A 22,659-nucleotide genomic window follows, 5' to 3' on the forward strand; every position below is an offset into this window, starting at 1 on the left:
GACCTTTATTTCCGTTGTTTTGTCATTATTTAGTATGGTCAGGGCAGGGCGTGAGTTGGGGTGGGCAGTCTATGTTTGTTTTTCTATGATTTTGGGATTTGTATGTTTCGGCCTAGTATGGTTCTCAATCAGAGGCAGATGTCATAAGTTGTCTCTGATTGAGAATCATACTTAGGTAGCCTGGGTTTCACTGTTTGTTTGTGGGTGATTGTCTATGTTGATTGCTTGTGTCAGCACAGTTCTCATTAGCTTCACGGTCGTTATTTTGTTTATTGTTTTTGTATAGTGTGTTTCAGTGTTCAGTGTTTTCTTTATTAAATATCAAGATGAACACAAACCACGCCGCATTTTGGTCCACCGATCCTTCTCGCCTCTTCTATGAAGAGGAGGAAGACCGTGAGAGAATCACCCACCACAACAGGACCAAGTGGCGTGGTGAGCGGCAGCAGGGACAGCGGCCAGCATCACAGGACTCCTGGACATGGGAGGAGATATTAAACGGAGAGGGACCCTGGGCACAGGCTGGGGAATATCGCCGCCCCAAAGCAGAGATGGAGGCAGCGAAAGCTGAGCGGCGGCGATATGAGGAGGCAGCACGGCAGCGCGACAGGTACGAGAGGCAGCCCCACCCCCCAAAAAATGGGCAGGGGCACACGAGGTGTGGGGCTAAGCCAGGTAGCAGACCTGAGCTCACTCCTCGTGCTTATTATAAGCAGCGCGTTACTGGTCAGGCACCGTGTTATGCGGTTAAGCGCACGGTGTCGTCAGTACTTGCCCATAGCCCGGTGCACTATAGGGCAGCCCCCCGAAAGTGTCATGCGAGTGCGTGTCTGGTCGCTGGTACGCAGTTTTGGTCCAGGGCATCCTACGCCGGCTCTGCGTACTGTGTCTCCGGGGCGCTGGGAGGGTGCAGTGCGTCCTATGCCTGCGCTCCGCTCGTGCCGGGCAAATGTGGGAGTTGAGCCTAAGGGAGAGGTGCGCGTAGTAGGCACTAGATCTCCCGTACTTACCCACAGCCCGGTTCAACCTGTGCCTGCACTCTGGAGGGTCCGGGCTAGAGTAGTGATCCAGCCTGGGGGAGTGGTGCCAAGGCTGCGCACCAGAGCTCCAGTGCTCCCCCACAGCCCGGTCCTTCAGGTGCCTCCTCCTAACACCAAGCCTCCTGGAGGTCTCCCCAGCCTGGTGGGTCCTGTGGCAGCCCCACGCACCAGGCTGTCTCTCTGTCTCCTGCCTACAGGTGTTCCCGCCTGTCCGGCGCTGCCGGAGTCTCCCGCCTGTCCGGCGCTGCCGGAGTCTCCCGCCTGTCCGGCGCTGCCGGAGTCTCCCGCTCCAGAGGCGCCAGAGCCCCTCAGTCCAGAGGCGCCAGAGCCCCTCAGTCCCGAGGCGCCAGAGCCCCTCAGTCCCGAGGCGCCAGAGCCCCTCAGTCCCGAGGCGCCAGAGCCCCTCAGTCCCGAGGCGCCAGAGCCCCTCAGTCCCGAGGCGCCAGAGCCCCTCAGTCCCGAGGCGCCAGAGCCCCTCAGTCCCGAGGCGCCAGAGCCCCTCAGTCCCGAGGCGCCAGAGTCCCTCTGTCCCGAGGCGCCAGAGCTTCTGCCCCTCTGTCCTGAGGCGCCAGAGCTTCTGTCCCGAGCTGCCCCCCAGTCCAGTGGGGCCATTTGGAAGGGTCGCCGTGTTCAGGAGGCCACGGAGGCAGACAGTGAGGCGGAGAAAGACTGTGGTGAAGTGGGGTCCACGTCCAGCGCCAGAGCCTCCACCACGGACAGACGCCCACCCAGACCCTCCCCTATAGGTTAAGGTTTTGCGGCCGGAATCCCCGGGGGGGGGGGGGGGGGGGATACTGTCACGTTCTGACCTTTATTTCCGTTGTTTTGTCATTATTTAGTATGGTCAGGGCAGGGCGTGAGTTGGGGTGGGCAGTCTATGTTTGTTTTTCTATGATTTTGGGATTTGTATGTTTCGGCCTAGTATGGTTCTCAATCAGAGGCAGATGTCATAAGTTGTCTCTGATTGAGAATCATACTTAAGTAGCCTGGGTTTCACTGTTTGTTTGTGGGTGATTGTCTATGTTGATTGCTTGTGTCAGCACAGTTCTCATTAGCTTCACGGTCGTTATTTCGTTTATTGTTTTTGTATAGTGTGTTTCAGTGTTCAGTGTTTTCTTTATTAAATATCAAGATGAACACAAACCACGCCGCATTTTGGTCCACCGATCCTTCTCGCCTCTCCTCTTCAGATGAAGAGGAGGAAGACCATGACAGGTTGGGTGAGTGACAAAAAATGACTTCCTACTACAGGCCATTGTTATGGGTAACAATCCTTCGTAGAAGTGCTTATATTATTACATGTATTATTTGTCAACAGTGGGAATATATATATACACTGCTCCAAAAAATAAAGGGGACACTTAAACAACACAATGTAACTCCAAGTCAATCATACTTCTGTGAAATCAAACTGTCCACTTAGGAAGCAACACTGATTGACAATAAATCTCACATGCTGTTGTGCAAATGGAATAGACAACAGGTGGAAATTATAGGCAATTAGCAAGACACCCCAATAAAGGAGTGGTTCTGCAGGTGGTGACCACAGACCACTTCTCAGTTACTATGTTTCCTGGCTGATGTTTTGATCACTTTTGAATGCTGGCGGTGCTTTCACTCTAGTGGTAGCATGAGACGGAGTCTACAACCCACACAAGTGGCTCAGGTAGTGCAGCTCATCCAGGATGGGACATCAATGCGAGCTGTGGCAAGAAGGTTTGCTGTGTTTGTCAGCACAGTGTCCAGAGCATGGAGGCGCTACCAGGAGACAGGCCAGTATATCAGGAGACGTGGAGGAGGCCGTAGGAGGGCAACAACCCATGGATACCATACATTTATTAAACATAAGAATGAGTGTGAGTTTTTGTCACAACCCGGCTCGTGGGAAGTGACAAAGAGCTCTTATAGAACCAAGGCACAAATAATAATGTAATAATAATCAATAATTTTGCTCTATATTTAACAATCTTACATATAAAACCGTATGTGTTCATTGAAAATTGTGAATAACTCACCACAGGTTAATGAGAAGGGTGTGCTTGAAAGGATGCATATAACTCTGCATGTTGGGTTGTATTGGAAAGAGTCTCAGCCTTGAATCATTTTCCACACAGTCTGTGACTGTATTTAGTTTTCATGCTAGTGAGGGCCGAGAATCCACTCTCACATAGGTATGTGGTTGCAAAGGGCATCTTAACAGCGCGATTTGCCAAGGCAGGATACTCTGAGCGCAGCCCAATCCAGAAATCTGTCATTGACTTCTGATTAAATTAAATTTTCACAAAACCACTTGCTGCAATTTCGAGGAGGCTCTCTTGTTCAGATATCGGTAAGTGGACTGGAGGTAGAGCATGAAAGGGATAACGAATCCAGTTGTTTGTGTCATCCGTTTCGGAAGGTACCTGTGTAATTGCACACCCAACTCACTCAGGTGCTTCGCTTATATCACATTTGACATTTGTCCATAAGCTTGAGTTTATTTTCCACACAACAAATCATAAAATGATGGAAAGACCTGTGTGTTGCCCTTTTTAATGCAGACAGAGAAGAGCTTCAACTTCTTAATAATAGCCTCAATTTTGTTCCGCACATTAAATATAGTTGCGGAGAGTCCTTGTTATTCTAGATTCAGATCATTCAGGCGAGAAAAAACATCATCCAGATAGGCCAGTCGTGTGAGAAACTCGTCATCATGCAAGCATTCAGACAAGTGAAAAGTATGGTCAGTAAAGAAAACTTTAAGCTCGTCTCTCAATTAAAAAAAATGCATCAATACTTTGCCTGATAACCAGAGCACTTCTGTGTTGTAAAAGCGTTACATGGTCACTGTCCATTACATTGCATAGTGCAGAAAATAAACAAGATTTCAGGGGCCTTGCTTTAACAAAGTTAACAATTTTCACTGTAGTGTCCAAAACATATTTCAAGCTGTCAGGCATTCCCTTAGCAGCAAGAGCTTCTCGGTGGATGCTGCAGTTTACCCAAGTGGCGTCGGGACCAACTGCTTGCACCCGTGTTACCACTCCACTATGTCTCCCTGTAATGGCTTTTGCGCCATCAGTACAGATACCAACACATCTTGACAACCAAAGTCCATTTGATGTCACAAAGCTGTCGAGTACTTTAAACGTATCCTCTCCTGTTGTCCTAGTTTCCAGTGGTTTGCAGAAGAGGATGTCTTCCTTAATTGATCCTCCATAAACGTAACGGACATATACCAGGACCTGGCCAGGTCCGCCACGTCTGTTGACTTATCCAGCTGTAACCAATAGAATTCACTGGCTTGTATGCGAAGCAATAATTGTTTCAAAACATCTCCTGCCATGTTACTGATGCGTTGTGAAACAGTGTTGTTTGATGAAGGCATTGTATGTATAGTTTTTTGGGCCTTTTCCCCCAGCATTGTCCCAGCCATATCCGTGGCAGCAGGAAGAATTAAGTCCCCCACAACAGTATGGGGCTTGCCTGTCCTAGCCACTCGGTAGCTCACCATAAGATGCATCTAGACCTTTCTTATTAATGGTATCTGTTGCTTTTATACATGTCTTACTACTCAAAAGTCATCTTAATTCTCGCTCAAAAAACTCCTGTGGCTTATTTTTCAAATTTGGCATGTTTTGTTTCTAAATGTCTGTGCAAAGGTTAAGGTTTCATCGAGATGTTAGCTAGTACTTTTGCACATGAACAACAAATGTAGAATTACTGATGCTAGCATTGGATGTGCTCGTGGAAGCAGAACAACTTGTGTCGTCGACAGGTGCAGGTGTAGTACTGCTGGTAGTAGCAGCTACATTTGGCTACATAAGAGCAGCAGCTACATTTGGCTACATACGACAGTTAGTGGAATTCCTGCAAGAGAGTAACGGTTAATGTGATTGGATGTTAATTATTTGACTAGGCTACCTGTATTTGACATTGTGTTATTATTTTGCTGAACACTAAATGGTTTAATTACATTTTTGGCAGTGAAACGAGGCTACTCAGGCGAGAAAAAAACCTCGCAAATGCATAGCCCCGTTGGAAAATATAAATCGACTGTTTGAAAATGTGATAAAAAAATGTGAATCACATGTTTATTTGGCGTATCCCCGATGGTATTGCACATACCCCCAGAGTCCAACGGTGGAAAGCTTTACACCCCTCCAGCCAACTCTTGGCATTGCTCTTGGTGATCTTAGATTTGTGTGCCGCTGCTCAGCCATGGAAACCCATTTCATGAAGCTCCCGACGAACAGTTCTTGTGCTGACATTGCTTCCAGAGGCAGTTTGGAACTTGGAAGTGAGTGTTTCAATTGAGGACAGATGATTTTTCTGTGCTACACTCTTCAGCATTTGGCGGTCCCGTTCTGTGAGCTTGGGTGGCCTACCATTTTGTGGCTGAGCCGTTGTTGCTCCTAGACATTTCCACTTCATAATAACAGCACTTACAGTTCACCGGACTGCTCTAACAGTGCAGAAATTTGACGAACTGGCTAAAACAAGCAATAGAAAAACTGGTTGACATTTTTGTTTAATCTCCTGGAAAAGACAGAACAAATACCATAACAAATATTATGGTTAAACTCGAACATACTAATTGATCAAAATACTTTTTTGGGGGAGAAATAAAATCTAAAACGACATAATCTTTGTAAATTATATCATAAATTAGACTGGTGGAGTTGTCACACATGCAGTTAAGAAGAAAATGTGGAAATGTCTCCTCTATCCAAAATTACAGCAAAAATGGAGGAGGCAAGTGGAAAGGGGAGAAGGTAAAGAACTTGTCTTTCACACCTGCATTAAAGACCAAAATTGGCTAAAGAAAATTGTGATAAATAAAAAAGTATGCCAGTTTCATGTAAGGACCAAAAAATGGACAACTGTGCCGTACAGGTTGCAAAATAGTTGGGAGGAGATTTTCGACGTACCGATTCCATGGCACATGGTTTATGAAACATTTATACAAAACGATGCCAGATTCAAAACTTTGAGTTTTACAATTTAAAATATAATACTAAATTCTTGCAACCAATAGAATGTTATAAATACGGGGGGATACAACCATCCCAGCTCTGTTGATTTTGTTGCAAAGAGACAGAATCATTAGTTAATTTGTTTTGTTACTGCTTGTTTTTGGACACATGCTCAATAACAGCTGAAATATTGCAACATATACTTGGAGCTAACTCTGCAAATAGCACTGCTGGGTGATTTGAAAAATCTTAGTCAATCAATCAATAATATAATAATACTCTTATATTTCATTTACAAACTATGAAACTATGAGAATAGAAAGGTTCAGAACATTTGTAAAAAATACCAGCACAGTAGAAAAATATATGGTAGTTAGAAATTAAAACTGGATGGTCTTCAGAGATACATATGGGAGTAGTTGAGGTTAGCTGAAGGCTGGGACTAAAAACAAACAAAAATAACTAACGTAAAATATACTGCCCATGAAATTAATGTATAAGCTGGAAGTGGAAGCCTAATTATTGTTGTCCATTAGCATACTCCAATTAGGAGAGTGTGTCAGTGTTTGTGAAAAATAATAAAGAAGGAAAATATATTTAAAGATATACAGTACCAGTCAAAAGTTCGGACACACCTACTCATTCAAGGGTTTTTCTTTATTTCTACAATTTTCTACATTGTAGAATAATAGTGAAGACATCACACCCTTGGCATTCTTTCAACCAGCTAAATGAGGGAGTTTACCTGGAATGCATTTCGATTAACAGGTATGCCTTGGTAAAAGTTCATTTGTCACGCCCTAACAATAGAGAGCTTTTTATTTTCTATGTTGGTTAGATCGGGGTGTGTCATCTAGGTAATTATATTTCTATGTTGGCCTAGCATGGTTCCTAATCAGAGGCAGCTGTTTATCGTGGTCTCTGATCAGGGATCATATTTAGGCAGCCATTTCCCCTTCGTGTTTTGTGGGATCTTGACTATGTATAGTTGCCTGGGAGCACTATAGCAGCTTCACGTTTAGTTTTTTGTGCATTTATTGATTTCTTTGAGTTTCACTTCATAATAAAGGTGATGGAACCATACCACGCTGCATCTTGGTCCACTCATTATGACGATCGTGACATAATTTGCAGAATTTTTATGTGTTTGAGACAATCAGTTGTGTTATGACAAGGTAGGGTGGTAATACAGAAGATAGCCCTATTTGGTAAAATATCAAGTCCATATTATGGCAAGAACAGCTCAAATAACCAAAGAGAAACAACAGTCCATCATTACTTTAAGACATGAAGGTTCAGTCTATCAAGAAAATCTCAAGAACTTTTTAAAGTTTAAAGTGCAGTCGCAAAAACCATCAAGCGCTATGATGAAACTAGCTCTCATGAGGACCGCCACAAGAAAGGAATATCCAGAGTTACCTCTGCTGCAGGGGATAAGTTCATTAGAGTTACCAGCCTCAGAAATTGCAGCCCAAATAAATGCTTCACAGAGTTCAAGTGACAGACACATCTCAATATCAACTGTTCAGAGGAGACCGCGTGAATCAGGCCTTCATGGTCGAATTGCTCCAAAGAAACCACTATTAACAGGACACCAATAATAATAAGAGACTTGCTTGGGCCAAGAAACACAAGCAATGGACATTAGACCGGAGGAAATCTGTCCCTTGGTTTGGAGTCCAAATTTGAGATTTTTGGTTCCAACCGCCGTATCTTAGTGAGACACAGAGTCGGTGAACGGATGATCTCTGCATGTGTGGTTCACAACGTGAAACATGGAGGAGGTGTGATGGTGTGAGGGTGCTTTCCTGGTGACACTGTCTGTGATTTATTTACAATTCAAGCACACTTAACCAGCATAGCTACCACAGCATTCTGCGGTGATCCGCCATCCCATCTGGTTTGCGCTTAGTAGGACAATCATTTGTTTTTCAACTGGACAATGACCCAACACACCTCCAGGCTGTGTAAGTGACCAAGAAGAAGAGTGATTGAGTGCTGCATCAGATGACCTGGCCTCCACAATCACCCGATCTCAACCCAATTGAGATGGTTTGGGATTGTCAAGCTCTGACCTCAGTATTCTTTGTTTTCTTTATTATTTTGGTTAGGTCAGGATGTGACAAGGGTGATTTATGTGTTTTTGTCTTGTCTAGGGGTTTTGTATGTTTATGGGGGTGTTTACTAGTCTGTGTTATGTATGTCTATGGTTGCCTAGATTGGTTCTCAATTAGAGGCAGCTGTTTATCGTTGTCTCTGATTGGGAACTATATTTAGGCAGCCATATTCCTTAGGTTCTCTGTGGGTTATTGTCTATGTCTAGTTGCCTGTGTCTGCACTATTATATTATAGCATCACATTCATTTAGTTGTTTTTGTAAGTTTGTTTAGTGTTTTCTTCATTAAATAAGTATGTATTCACATCACGCTGCACCTTGGTCTCCTCCATATAACAAACGTGACAGGGATGAGTTGGACCGCAGAGTGTAGGAAAAGCAGCCATCAAGTGCTCAGCATATCTGGGAACTCCTTCAAGACTGTTGGAAAAGCATTCCAGGTGAATTTGGTTGAGAGAATGCCAAGAGAGTGCAAAGCTGTCATCAAGGCAATGGGTGGCAACTTTGAGGAATCTCAAATGTAAAATATATTTTGATTTGTTTATCACATTTTTATTTTTTGGTTACTACATTATTCCATATGTGTTATTTCATACTTTGATGTCTTCACTATGATTCTACAATGTAGAAAATAGTAATACAAAAATAGGTGTGTCCAAACTTTTGACTGGTACTGTATGTATATTTACGCAAAACATATTGTGGATTCGAAATGATGCAGACAATTACCACAATCAATCAGTAAAATATTAAATCTGATTTACCCCTCCCCCACCCCACCCCATAAAATAAAGATATACTGTATATCAATAAATCAACTTTGCAAGATCCATTAATCATAACATTTATGAATGGTAATAATATATTCATTAATACATTAAACATTTATTTTTACATCACATCATTTTTAACACTAATTCTGCAAATTAGAAGATGGAATATTGTATAATTTCTTTCTGTCAGTTTAATGTATGTTATTAGCACAGCAAATGTCATGGTAGACACATTTGGCTGCCATTTGAGTATCACAGCATTATTGGGCATGCTTATGGTTTTAGACAAGACCCTTAGTCCAACAAGCCAGTTACCCTTTTAGCCCTGTGGTGTCCGCCAATAGTCTGAGTATGTCCCAAATGGCAACCTATCGCCTATGTAGTGCACTAATTTTGACTAGGGCCCATAGGGACTTAGTTGACTCATATAAACACAACTAGCCTTCCTGGCAACAATTGTAAATTCAAAATAAACTGTAATAGATTTAGTAAAGTAAACACTTGAATGTTAAACATATATTTCAGAATAACATGTTGGGAATTAATCAAGTAAGCGTGTATTTTTTCTTTCATATAATTCATATAAACTTTTTCAAAGTTTGGACTCATGTTGCAGCTGAATTTATTTTCTCCTCTAATTTGAATATTACCTTGCTGACAGAATTCAGAACAAAGAAAGTAACTACAGCAACGATAAATGATAAATAATATGATTCCACAGCTGACTCAGCGGGAGAGAGAAGTCTTAAACGATTCTGACTGACAGCAGTTAGGGGAGAGGAAAGAGGAGAGCGAGAGGAGTGTAGGAGTATTGGCCTAAGTTGTGTCCCAAATAGCACCCTATGCCCTATACACTGCACTACTTTGACCAGAGCACTATATTATTCCACCATATAGGGAATAGTATGCCATTTGGGACGGGCCCCTCGTATCTTATTCAGACATCTCGTCCTACTCCCTGTAACACTGTCAGACAGATGTTCAACAGCCTCGTCACTGCCCGACCTCATCACACCCCATAACGCAGAGGGACGCACAGGAGACACACACCACACACATGCATGCACACACAGGAGAGACACATTGCTAAAGTTCCATAATCTTTCTGTCTCTCTGTCTCTCTCTCTCAATTTAATTCAAGGGGCTTTATTGGCATGGGAAACGTATGTTTAAATTGCCAAAGCAAGTGAAATGGATAAACAAATGTGAAATAAACAATAAAGTGAACATTAAATATTACACTCACACAAGTTCCAAAATAATAGAGACATTTCAAATGTCATATTATGTCTATATACACTGTTGTAACGATGTGCAACTAGATAAAGTACAAAAGGGAAAATAAATAAACATCCATATGGGTTGTATTTACAATGGTGTTTGTTCTTCACTGGTTGCCCTTTTCTTGTGGCAAAAGGTCACAAATCTTGCTGCTATGATTGCACACTGTGGTATTTCAACCAATAGATATAGGAGTTTAATCAAAATTGGATTTGTTTTCAAATTCTTTGTGGGTCTGTGTAATCTGAGGGAAATATGTGTCAGGAGGTTAGCTCAGTTTAGCTCAGTTTCCGCCTCATTTTGGGGGCAGTATGCACATAGCTTGTCTTCTCTTGAGAACCAGGTCTGCCTATGGCGACCTTTCTCAATAGCAAGGCTATGCCCACTGAGTCTGTACATAGTCAAAGCTTTCCTTAATTTTGGGTCAGTCACAGCGGTCAGGTATTCTGCCACTGTGTACTCTCTGTTTAGGGCCAAATAGCATTAGCATGCTCTGTTTTTTTGTTAATTCTTTCCAATGTGTCAAGTAATTATCTTTATGTTTTCACATGATTTGATTGAGTCTAATTGTGTTGCTGTCCTGGGGCTCTGTGGGGTCTGTTTGTGTTTGTGAACAGAGCCCCAGGACCAGCTTCCTTAGGGGACTCTCTCTGTAGGTGATGGCTTTGTTATGGAAGGTTTGGGAATCCCTTCCTTTTAGGTCGTTTTAGAATTGAGCGCATCTTTTCTGGATTTTGATAATTAGCAGGTATCGGCTTAATTCTGCTCTGCATGCATTATTTGGTGTTTTACGTTGTACCCAAAGGATATTTTTGCAGAATTCTGCATGCAGTCTCAATGTGGTTTGTCCCATTTAGTGAATTCACAACCATAAAGGGCAATGGGTTTTATAACTGATTCAAGTATTTTTATGTTCCTTTTGTTGTCATAGAAGGCCCTTCTTTCCTTGTCTCTCAGATCGTTCACAGCTTTGTGAAAGTTATCTATGGCGCTGATGTTTAGGCAGAGGTATATCCGTTTTTGTGTGCTCTAGGGCAACGGTGTCTAGATGGAATTTATATTTGTGGTCCAGGAAACTGGTCCTTTTTTGGAACACCATTATTTTTGTTTTACTGAGATGTACTGTCAGGGCCCAAGCCTGAATGAATCTGTGCAGAAGATCTAGGTGCTGCTGTAGAACCTCCTTGGTTGGGGACAGAAGCACTAGGTAATGTGCAAACAGTAGTCATTTGACTTCATATTCTAGCAGGGTTAGTCTGGATGATGCAGACTGTTCTAGTGCCCTTGCCAATTCTTGTATATATATATTGAAGAATGTCGGGCTTAAGTTGCATCCCTGTCTCACCCCATTGCCCTGTGGAAAGAAAAGTGTATTTTTTGCCAAATTTAACCGCACACTTTTGTGCACATGGATTTCATAATGTTGTCCCCAACACCACTTTCCATCAATTTGTATAGCAGACCCTAATGTCACATTGAGTCAAACGCTTTCTTGAAGTCAACAAAGCATGAGAAAACGTTGCCTTTGTTTTGGGTTTGTTTGTTTGTTTGTCAATTAGGATGTGCAGGGTGAATATGTTGTCTGTCATAAAGTACTTTTGTCATAGTTTTGTCGGGGGCATATTTTGGAGGGAATACTGTCACCTCCAAGTAGGTGTTTGTCCCGCTGTGTGCTGAGGGTGTCAGGTTATTGTCCAGTTCTGGCATTTAGGTTGCCACAGACTAGTACATTATATGTCCCTGGGCCTAGAAATGGTAGATCTCCCTCTCTAGGATGGAGAAGCTGTCATCGTTAAAGTATGGGGATTCTATTGGGGGATATAGGTAGTACAGAGTGGGTTAGGTCTGCTCTATACATAATTAGCATACCTCCTGAGTTTCTTCCCTGTTTCACCCCTGTTAGTTTGGTGGATGGGACTACCAGCTCTCTGTAACCTAGAGGGCAACCAGTGGGTCCGTCTCCTCTATACCATGTTTCTTGTAGGATGCAATGTCTGTATTTCCAATGTATTTGATGAAGTCTGGGTTCCTGCTCTTTAGGCCAAAGGCAGATGACCTCAGACCTTGTATAATCCAGGCTGAGATAGTAAAAGATTTGTGTTCCATAGTGTTGTTTTCATTTGATTTCGGCCCAGACATTTACAGTAGGTGTGAGCAGAGCATGTTGAGCATCTGAGAAATTACCTCTCAGGTTACAGGATGGGGTTTTGGGGGGTTGCATTAGTGGAGCTTGGGCCTGTTACTCTGTTCATGGCCAGGGCATATGTGAGTCTCTCTGTCACTCTCTCTCACACACTCACATACACTAGGCAGACAGGGGGTTATCGCCTTAATCAACAAACACAGCAAATGTGTGCTCCAGGTCGCTGCCGGAGACCGAGGCGTTTCCATGGCACAGATACAGAAAGAGCTTCTGTGTGTGCCATATTACAAACTCATACCCCTCTCTATGCCAAGGTGAGCAGCTGGGGATGGGGGAGCATGAAAAGAAGCGGAGAACAGAGAAGAGCCCCCCCCCCCTTGGGGACTCTGAGGCTGGACTGCTTCCCACATAGCCTACAGGTTTGTCCCAAATGGCACCCTAGTCCCTATGAAGTGCACTACTTTTGCCATAGGGCTCTGGTCAAACATATTGCACTATGTAAGGAATAGGGTGCCATTGGGGATGCAAGCTATGTATGTTTCAGGCAGACACTGACTCAAACACAGCTAGACTAACTAGGGGTGGGGTGCCAGCCTAACCCTGTGCATTATTATTTCTCTAATTTGCTTTTTTCCCATTCATTTCCGGGCCCATTACTGTGGGGGTAAGCAGGGCCGGGCGGTGAAGGGAGAGGAGCAGAGGGGAGCTCGGGGGAGAATATAGATAGAATATAACTGCTTGCTTGGGATGCGGGAAGAGACCATACCCACCAGGCCTAGCGAACCACTGGGGCCTATCAGGGTCTGTAAATACTTTATGAGATATGATCGTACAGCACAAATACTCCTCAACCACAGGCCATTAACCATTTTCACTAGGAATGTGCCCTTTGGTAAAGCAGGAAAATAATGAAATAAGCAAACAAACTCTCCCCCAGTGACAGCCCAGGCTCTCTGAGGTACGATATGCGGCTCGACTGCTAATGAGACTCACTGTACGATGATTCTCTTTTCTTCCTCCAGGAAAACCAACCACCCGGCCCGTACACACCAAGACAACAACCAATTTATGCGTCCCAAATGGAACCCTATTTACTGCACTACTTTTGAGAAGTGCCCATAGGGCTCTGGTCAAATGTAGTGCACTGTGTAGGGAATAGGGTGCCATTAGGGACGCACTAAACCAGTAACACTGACTGGGCTATGGTCTACTTCTCCAGTCATTTATTTTTCTCCTTTTCCATCCTTTCATGCCTCTCCTTCATTCATCTGCCTTTGTTTTATTCTCCCCTTTGTTCGGGAGAGATTTCATCTGATTTCATTTGTTAGCATTTCACAACCCAATAAAGAAATCACAAAAGTAACTCCGGAGATGGAGTTTATAGAATAACTGTTTTAAAGGAGGGATAAGGGGGAAGCTGGGGGAAGAGGAGGACCTAATTCAACTGCAGTAGTTTCATAATTTTATCTGTGTGTCTAAAGCAAGAGAAGCAACCCCTTTGGTTGCATCCCCAATTGCACCCTAGTCCCTATATAGTGCAATACTTTTGACGAGGGCCCCTAGGGTGCCATTTGGGACTCAGCCCTTGTTTATAACCTGCCATTGTGTTATTTCCAATTCATTGTCTCCTTCTGTAACAAAAATGTTATTGTTCTGTGCTGTGTTCCCTCACTCAGATAGAGTCAACCTCAATGACAAAAGGTTTCCATTTTGTGTTGCTCTGTTCTGGCGCCTGTGATGTGACTTTGCGTGTGTGTGTGTGTGTGTGTGTGTGTGGTGTGTGTGTGTGTGTGTGTGTGTGTGTGCGTGCGGGGAACGATTCTTGTGGGGAACAGAAGTCCCCACAAGAATAGTAAACAAACAACAATTTGACCAACTGGGGACATGTCAAATGCTATTTCTAATGTGTTTAGGGATACGGTTAGAATTAGTGTCAGGGTTAGAACTAGGTTTAGGGTTAGGAGCTAGGCTTAGTGTTAGGGTTAGTTTCAGGGTTTAGGTTAGGTTTTTGGGTTAAGGTTAGGGTTAGGGTTAAGAGTACGGGTTAGGTTTAGGGGAAATATGGTTTTGAATGGGACTGAATTGGTGTCCCCATAAAGTTAGCTGTACAAGACTGTGTGTGCATGTGTGTGCGCAAAGGTTCCGGAATCTGTGTGTATTTGTGTGATAACACACATCGCTCAGAGAGGCTTCATTAAGTGAAACACTCCTCCATGGCTTGATGCCTTATTGGTGTCTACCTTCAGTAGAAAGCCTCTTATTAATTTAAGGGTAAGACACACAAAGAAATCTGACTGCTGATAGGTAGACTACTTAGTACCTCTGCCCAGAGTGTCGGCAGTTAATCTTTTGTTGTTCACATAGAACCGTTTAATCTTCAATACTGCAGACCACAAGGTGGCAGTCTGTATGGTAGTCTTGTGCCTGCTGTAGCTAATGTAAGCTACCTGGCAAGCTGTGCTAATGTTGCTGCTAGCTAGGGGGTGGATTACACTGGGAAAAGTGCCCTCATTTGACCTTTTTCTTGTCACTTCTGTCAGCTCCCCCACATGGAGAATCGTGCTCTCGCTCAAAGTCAAGTTCCCGGCCACAAACGAGCATTAGATTCTACGAACAACCTCCAACTGTGGCAACCAGATTTCTCAGTGTGTCTGTACCAGGGGTTGGTTCTGGTTCAGGGAACAGAACCGAAAACCGGAAAATAACAAACATTTTCAAGGAACAGAACGGAACCTGGAATGAAAGTGATCCATACTGTTCCGGAACAGAACCGTTATTTGAAAAGCACAGGAACCGGTTAATAACAATCATTTACGTTCCAGAAATGTTTCTCTCGTCCCACAAAAAAAACGGGCAAAAAAGCACCTATGCAAAGCCCCCACTTTGTCACTCAGAAACATATTCCAGTGTCTGCCTGCAAGCTGAAAATCTTTGCCAGTGTGTGTGCGTGTCTAGGCAACCTGCCCCTTCTCCCTCCGAACCATAGGCTACTGTACAAGTGTGATTCAGAAGATAGGAAGATATATATTAATTAGCTAGAGAAGAATTGATCAACTTTTTCAATGCTAGTTAATGATACTTTAGGCCTAGTTATCACGTTTAACGTTGAATGTATTAACCACAAAAAGGTAAGACTTGTTTTTAATTCTGGTGCCACTCCGCACACACAAGCTTGTTAGCTGGCTAGGTCAAGCTCAAAAGACATTCAAAGGACCTCCATAGAAGCCGCTCCTCAGTCCCTGAGTGACGCAGCGGTCAAAAGCACTGCATCACAGGGCTCAGGCGCCATTACAGCCTGGGTTTGATCGGGAGCCCCATAGGACGACACACAATTGGCCCAGCGTCATCCTGGGTAGGGGAAGGGGGGCTTACCTTAGCTAATTGCGCTCTAGCAACTCCTTGTGGCACGCTTGGGCACCTGCAAGTTGACTTCGGTCATCAGTCAAACAGTGTTTCTTCCGACACACTGGTGTGGCTGAGCAAGCAGTATACGCAGTGTGATTTGAAGTAGCGTGGCCACGCATATATAAAAAAAGCTCCTCCTAGGTATAGCTCTGTGGACCTAATTCAGATAATGCATGTCATAACACGATGCCCAGCGCTTCAACCCTCCTCCTTAATAACCCTTTCTCGCTCTCTCCATAACCCATAAAATGTTGGTCGCATCTTGCGCCATAAGCTACACTTGTCTGTCCATCACGCATGTAAACAGCTACCTTGCCAGTACTGATTGGTGAAGTAATCGAAGGCGCTAAATATGAAAAACATAAATTTCATAAGGAAGAGAAAGGAACGATATAAACCGTTCGTTTCTTTGGGGTTCGAACCGGTTCGGAACGTTGTTTTGCTGGTCGGAGCAGTGGAATGGAATGAAACAAAGTGTTTCTGTTCAGGATGAAACGACTGGAGAAAATGTTTTTGTTCCATCCCCACGGCCACACCGCAGCTCAAAGGTTTGTTGCTGTGAGTGTGAGTGCTGTCTATTAGTCCTTTACACAGTAAAGGATGAGCCCCCACATCAATCAGTGCTCAAAGGAGATAAAGTGTTTTGATTACGCTCCAGTGGTTGACTTTTGATGTCGAACGTCTTATACGTTCTTTTATTATTTGTCTTGTCTTTATTTATTTATTTATTTCTCCTGTCTAACCGTCTTTTCTTCTATTTTCCCGTTTTTGTTCTTCCCCTCCTCTGCTTCGTTCGTTCACGAGCTGTGTAATCCTTTTAGAAGCCAGGCTGAAAGTCTCACTTGGGGACGACGTTGTGTTGTGGAATCTCATTTGGGTTGGGTGACTCTATCCTCTGGACGGACGGAGGGAGGGACTGACGTCACGGTCACGAATGCAAAGCAAACATACCCTATTCATTCATGCCCGCGTCCCAAATGGCACCCTATTCTCTGTATAGTGCACTACTTTTAATGCACTATATAAGGAATAGGGTGCCAATTGGGACAAACACCAATCCTCACAAAACATCCTCACTTTCTTCCTCCTCACTCACTCGTCTTAAAATGGCTGGTATGCTTCACTTTAATAGTCTTCTCAATTACAGTATGTAGTACGACAGAGTGATATCTTGACTTCCTTGACTCTCTCGTCTAGCATGTAATGCATGGGCTTTTTTGATATTGTTCCTTGTAGGCATACTCTCCGCAATGCTATCTAGGTCAAAGTTGTGTTTTTTGTTGGACAAATAATGGCTGTAAGAAGCCTGTGTGTTTGGCTGTAGGGCTCCGCTAGTCCGCTACCTCCGTAGGGTGCTTTGATACTATAACTGGAGTGGACATCGGCCGAGCTACCACATATAGTTGCTGACAGTCAGCACTAAACACATCAGACAACTCTACATTTGACTCAGCCTAGGAGGCAGTACTAAGGGTACAGCTTTCCCCTAGGTAGTGCTTCAGGATCAGCTTCCCCTCTCCCAATCTTTTAGTAGGCCATTAGTTGGGGAAATGCTAAATTGACCTAAATCATTGTCTAGGTGTTAAAGTATCCCGAACAGAATTCACTCTGGGAAATGATCACGTGAGGTGTATGGATTATATTGCAGAAAGAGTGTATTACTGACAAATTCATGTCTTATTCAACCAACCAACATCACATTTTTCATTATAATGAAAAGAAAACAGAAAAGAGTGAAAGAGAGAGTTAACATCATGCTGTACCTTTCCAACATACTGGTTATCCAACCCTGTGTACTCCTCCAGCAGGAAGAACTGATTCCACATCCATCCTCGTTTGGAGCGTCTCAGAGGCACTCCGTTGGCATCTTGCCCCGTCAGCGTCAAAGCCACCCCCCGCCGACCCCCTGTAGTCCTCTTCAGTGCACGCAGCCCGTCCCCATGGGAACAGAGGTACGCCCAGAGGACCAGCAGGAGAAGGACAGTTCTGCCTCTCAACATGACTGCCAGGTCAATAGTTACAAAGCTTCAACCACAGCTTGATTGTAGTTTATGGTCTCTTCCCTCTGGGTGTTAGTGTGAAATGATCAGTGGTCTTTAGTCAGACATTTAGTCATTGGGTCACTCCTCCTGGTCTGGGTGTAGGTCTGCAGCAGCAGCATGGGCCAGTCTGCCGTTAGGGCCCAGGTCCAGCCAGTATCTGGAACATAGAACACACAGTCAGGAACTTAGTGCTGTTAGAACAGTTTGCCACACTATGATAATGTAGGATTCTGTAGCATCTCTCTCAGAAATGACACTTCCAATTGCCCCTTTAAAGAAATAGGAGTCAACATAATGAGTCTAATTCTCCATTCACACGTTGACACAGCTATAAAGGGCATAATTGGAATCCTACACATCTATTATATACAAAACACTAAGGACACCTGCTCTTTCCATGCCATAGACTGACCAGATGAAAGCTATGATCCCTTATTGATGTCACTTGCTAAATCCACTTCAATAAGTGTAGTTGAAGGGGAGGAGACAGGTTAAATAAGGATTTTTAAGCCTTGAGACAATTGAGACATGGATTGTGTATGTGTGGTATTCAGAGGGTGATTGGGTAAAACAAAAAATGTAAGTGCCTTTGAACAGGGTATGGTAGTAGGTAACAGGCGCACCGGTTTGCATCAGGAACTGAAACTCTGCTGGGGTTTTTACGCTCAACAGTTTCCTGAGTGTATCAAGAAGTGTCCACCACCCAAAGGACATCCAGCCAACTTGACACAACTGTGGGAAGCATTCGAATTGACATGGACCAGCAACCCTGTGGAACTCTTTCGGCACCTTGTAGAGTCCATGACCTGACGAATTGAAACTGTTCTGAGGGCAAAAGGAAGGTGTTCCCAATGTTTTGTATACTTTTGTTTACTGTGTATACTGCCACACATCATATCTCAATTAAGAAACTAAACTGAATGAACATTTAATAGACTGCCAGGTCTGCATGTTTAGCTTGATGTATCTCTTTAAACAATCTGCGTGGGAACACGTTGTTATCAGAGCCAGCAGGCTGTCAATGGAGACCCTGAGCAATGTCAACCTGAGTTTATTACTTTGAGATCAATATAAAGATACTGTGTTTTAATATTATATTTGATTTAACTATGCAAGTCAGTTAAGAAAAAATCTTATTTACAATGACGGCCTAACCCTCCCCTAAACAGAATGACGCTGGGCCAATTGTGCGCCGCCCTATGGATCTCCCAATCACAGCCAGTTGTGATACAGCCCGGGATCGAACCAGGGTGTAGTGATGCCTCTAGCACTGTGATGCAGTGCCCAAAATGGCTGTTTGCAAACCACACAATCGGGCCCTGTCTTGAAAGCACAGATCACACACTGCCACACACATTCTCACTCACTCACTCACTCACTCACTCACTCACTCACTCACTCAAAAAACAGTCCATGAGGAAGGACATGCTCCTATGCTCATTATTCCTGTCTGGGTGCTCATTAATCCTGTCTGGGTGTGGCACCGTTGGGGTGCAGGCACTGGGTTATCAGTGGGCACACTGGGAACCAGCAGCACCATTATCACATACAGAATGTGTCCCAAATGGCACCTTATTCACTCTATAATTCACTACTTTTGACCAGGGCCAATACTATTACTGGTCAAAAGTAGTTCACTATACAGGGAATAGGTTGTCATTTGGGAAACACACACACAGGCTCGGCTCAGATAGAGAGATGCAGACCGCTATACAGCAGCTCTGCTTTTCACAGGACGAAAAGGAAGAAGTATCTGGACCTGCATGCAGAAAGTGGAGGGAGATTGAGCTAGAAAGAGAGAGGGAAAGACAGAATGGTCAAGACACATTGAGAGGGATAGCGAGAGGGAGGGAGAAGCTGAAATTGAGATGAAGGGAGAGGGAGGGTCAGGATAGGGTGGGCAGAGACAGATATGGAGGGAGAGATGGAGAGAGAGAGGGAGGGTCAGACTAGGCAGAGAGAGAGGATAGAGAGAGAAAGGGAGAGATGGAGAAAGAGGATAGAGAGAGAAACGGAGAGATGGAGGGAGTGAAGGAGAGGTAGAAATGTCCTGTCAGAGCAGAGTCAGCAGGACAGTCAGGAGAGGAGCTGTGTGTGTGTGTGTGTGTGTCTAGCCCATCCATTACCCTACCTGTCTTCTCTCTCTCCTTCTAGCCATCCAAGCCAAGGCTTCTCTTCCTGCCCCACCTCCCTGCTTTCAACCCTCCTTTCCCCTTATGAGGCAAAACATAAATGGTAAAAGTTGATGGGTTAGGTCCCTCTTACTCTTTTTCCTCATGCCTTGCAGTTTATTATAGCCTATGTCAAAGCTCCTCTCCTCTAATTTGCCTGCTGTATGCGCTTCAGCTGATATTCATTATCATAGAGATTTTCGGACGCTTGCGATGCGGGAGTCACTTTGCATGTGTCCTTTGCCTGCCTCAGCAGGGGAATAAGAACCTATTGGTCACAACAGACAGCAGGTGAGAGTGACGGCCTGTCATCCTTTTAATAATGTCCAGGGCGGGAATATAGGTCACATCCCAAATGGAATCCTATTTCCTATGATGCACTAGAGTACCCGAACCCATAGCCCACTCACAATCTCTCTCTAAGTAACTCTCACGTGGAAAGCTCTGGTTCAAATCTAAATGTTCCTATGAGCGTGTTCATTTCCCTCTCTTCTATTTCCCTCCATCTCTTTCCATCCTTCTCTTTCCACCCTTCTCTTTCCACCCTTCTATTTCCTCTCTTCTATTTCCCATCTTCTATTTCCTCTCTTCTATTTCCCTCCTCTTACCCTCCTTCTTACCCTCCTTCTTACCCTCCTTCTCTTTCCCAAGTCCCCACGCACTTGACTTGATGAATTTCCTTAATTGACAATGGTGAGGGAGCGAGGGGGACTGGGAGCTATTGATTTGCTGTAGGACTCAGCAGTGTAGTTGGAAATACAATGTGGTCTCCGCGGTCACTTCTCAGAGCCTTCTAATACCTCCAGTCTTCAGCTCCTCAACACACACACACACACTCTTTCCCCACCAACATTTCCCCACAATACACCATAATGAATTCTGTAAAACACATTTATATTTTACTGTACATTCTATAGCCAGCCTGCATCTCTCTCTCTCTCTCTCTCTCTCTCTCTCTCTCTCTCTCTCTCTCTCTCTCTCTCTCTCACAAAGTTCTGCTCTGGTGGGAGGCAGGCAGTCTGTCCTTTCAATAGATTTCTTCATAATGTCACCATGGAAGGCTGGAAGCTAATGCCTGACTAACTGTATAGAAAGGCCCTGCATGCTGTCCCAAATGGCATCATATTCCCTATGTAGTGCACTACTTTTAACTGTGAGGATACAAAAGTAGTACGCTGTAGGAAATAGGGTGCCATTTTGGGACACCGCCCCAGCTCTCTGACCCCATAGTTCTCCAGACAGTGGACCAGTAGGTCAGTTACATTCATAGCTTAGATTTCTCTACATCTGTGTGCCTGTGCGTGATGAGTATTTCTCCTCTCTTTTCTTGGTTCCCAGCCCCAGTGAGTGTCAGCATCATAATGAACCTGTGTAATGGAACATGACACCACAATTATATCCTCCCAGTTAAGAGAATGTGTTTACAACAACCCCAACACTGCTTGATTTTCTCCCTCCACCTTTTACTCCCTCTCTCTCCTTGCATCCAGTTCTGCACCATTTAATTGCAACTGTTTGAAAAAAAAAAAAGATTGCTTGAAATTGCCTGTCACAGATTGTCTGGAGTCACTACATACGGCAATAATACAGCATTGTGTTCCATGCAGGGTGAGCAAAATGAATGTGTCTGCTGGCAATTTGGAGCCCAATGATTCTGCACTCATACAATTACATGAAATAACATTTCAACTCATAACAATTAGCTATTAAGTATCTATTGCTCTTATCAAACTCAGGGACACAGAGATAGAGATGGAGACAGTGAGTCACACAAATATATCCATGGATGGCTTTTCCAGTGTGGATGTGTAACTACACCAAATACCATTGGCGGCATTTCGTGCATACTGCCTGGAAGCAGGCAGAACAGAGCTGACCTAGGAGCAGCAGTCCTACCCATCCTCCTCTTGTTCTCTCCTTTCTTCCTTCCTCGATCTCTCTCTCTTACTCTCTCCCTCTCGCTCTAGGTCTTCTCTCTCTCTCTCTCTCTCTCTCTAGGTCTTCTCTTGCTCTCTCTCTCTCCATTTCGCTCTCTCTCTCTCCTTCCTTCCTATCTCACTCTCGCTCTCTCCCTTTGTCTTTTTTCTCCTAATGAGAGAGGATGAGCGACACTGCGAGGCAGCACCCTATTGCGCCCGTTGAGCCACGGCAACCCAGACTTCCACGGCAACCCAGAAAGAGCCCCCAGGGGGGCAATTAAAAGTGAGAGAGGAGAATGTCAGCCAGGGGTGAGCAAGGGTGGGGGGGGGTAGAAAGGGTTGGCAGGTACACAGCCCTGTTACAAACCACAGAGGAGGTCCTTATAGGCTGCTAATGTGTGACACTGTCAGCGACAGGTTGTTTCACAGTTTCCGTTCCCTTTGCCTTGACTCATGGTTGCCTCCCTCTGACTTTATTAAGAGGTTCATGCTTTATGTCCTAAATGGCACACTATTCCCGATATAGTGCACAAATTTTCAGCAGGTCCCTGGTTAAAGTAGTGCACAACAAAGGGAATAGGGTGTCATTTGGGATGCATCCACGGACACAGACAGAGGTACTCCTATAGTATCCCTCTTCTTCTTGGCTAAATTTATCACTAAATCCCACTTGGTGCATTGGGAATAGTGCAGCTGACCCAAATACAACGCTTTGCTTTTTTTGTGTCTTTCCTTCAGTTATTGTTCATATGTGGGTTGAGAGTTTACTAATCAGTTGGCTGCCGGTGAGAGGATGCGAACCAAACAGATGTGA

At 44.2% G+C, this 22,659-nt stretch overlaps 1 protein-coding gene across 1 annotated transcript in view; it reads right to left on the minus strand.

Moving 5' to 3' along the window:
* The window catches only part of LOC109908746 (cadherin-6-like), an 81,286-nt gene that overhangs the window by 25,581 nt on the left and 33,046 nt on the right, over positions 1–22,659 (minus strand). The window contains exon 2 of the mRNA XM_020507414.2: positions 17,477–17,912. Within this exon, the coding sequence (XP_020363003.1) occupies positions 17,477–17,713 (237 nt within the window). The 5' untranslated portion in view covers positions 17,714–17,912. The remainder of the gene's footprint in view (positions 1–17,476; positions 17,913–22,659) is intronic.

Source organism: Oncorhynchus kisutch, linkage group LG18, assembly GCF_002021735.2.
Source record: "Oncorhynchus kisutch isolate 150728-3 linkage group LG18, Okis_V2, whole genome shotgun sequence".
Classification (NCBI taxonomy): domain Eukaryota; kingdom Metazoa; phylum Chordata; class Actinopteri; order Salmoniformes; family Salmonidae; genus Oncorhynchus; species Oncorhynchus kisutch.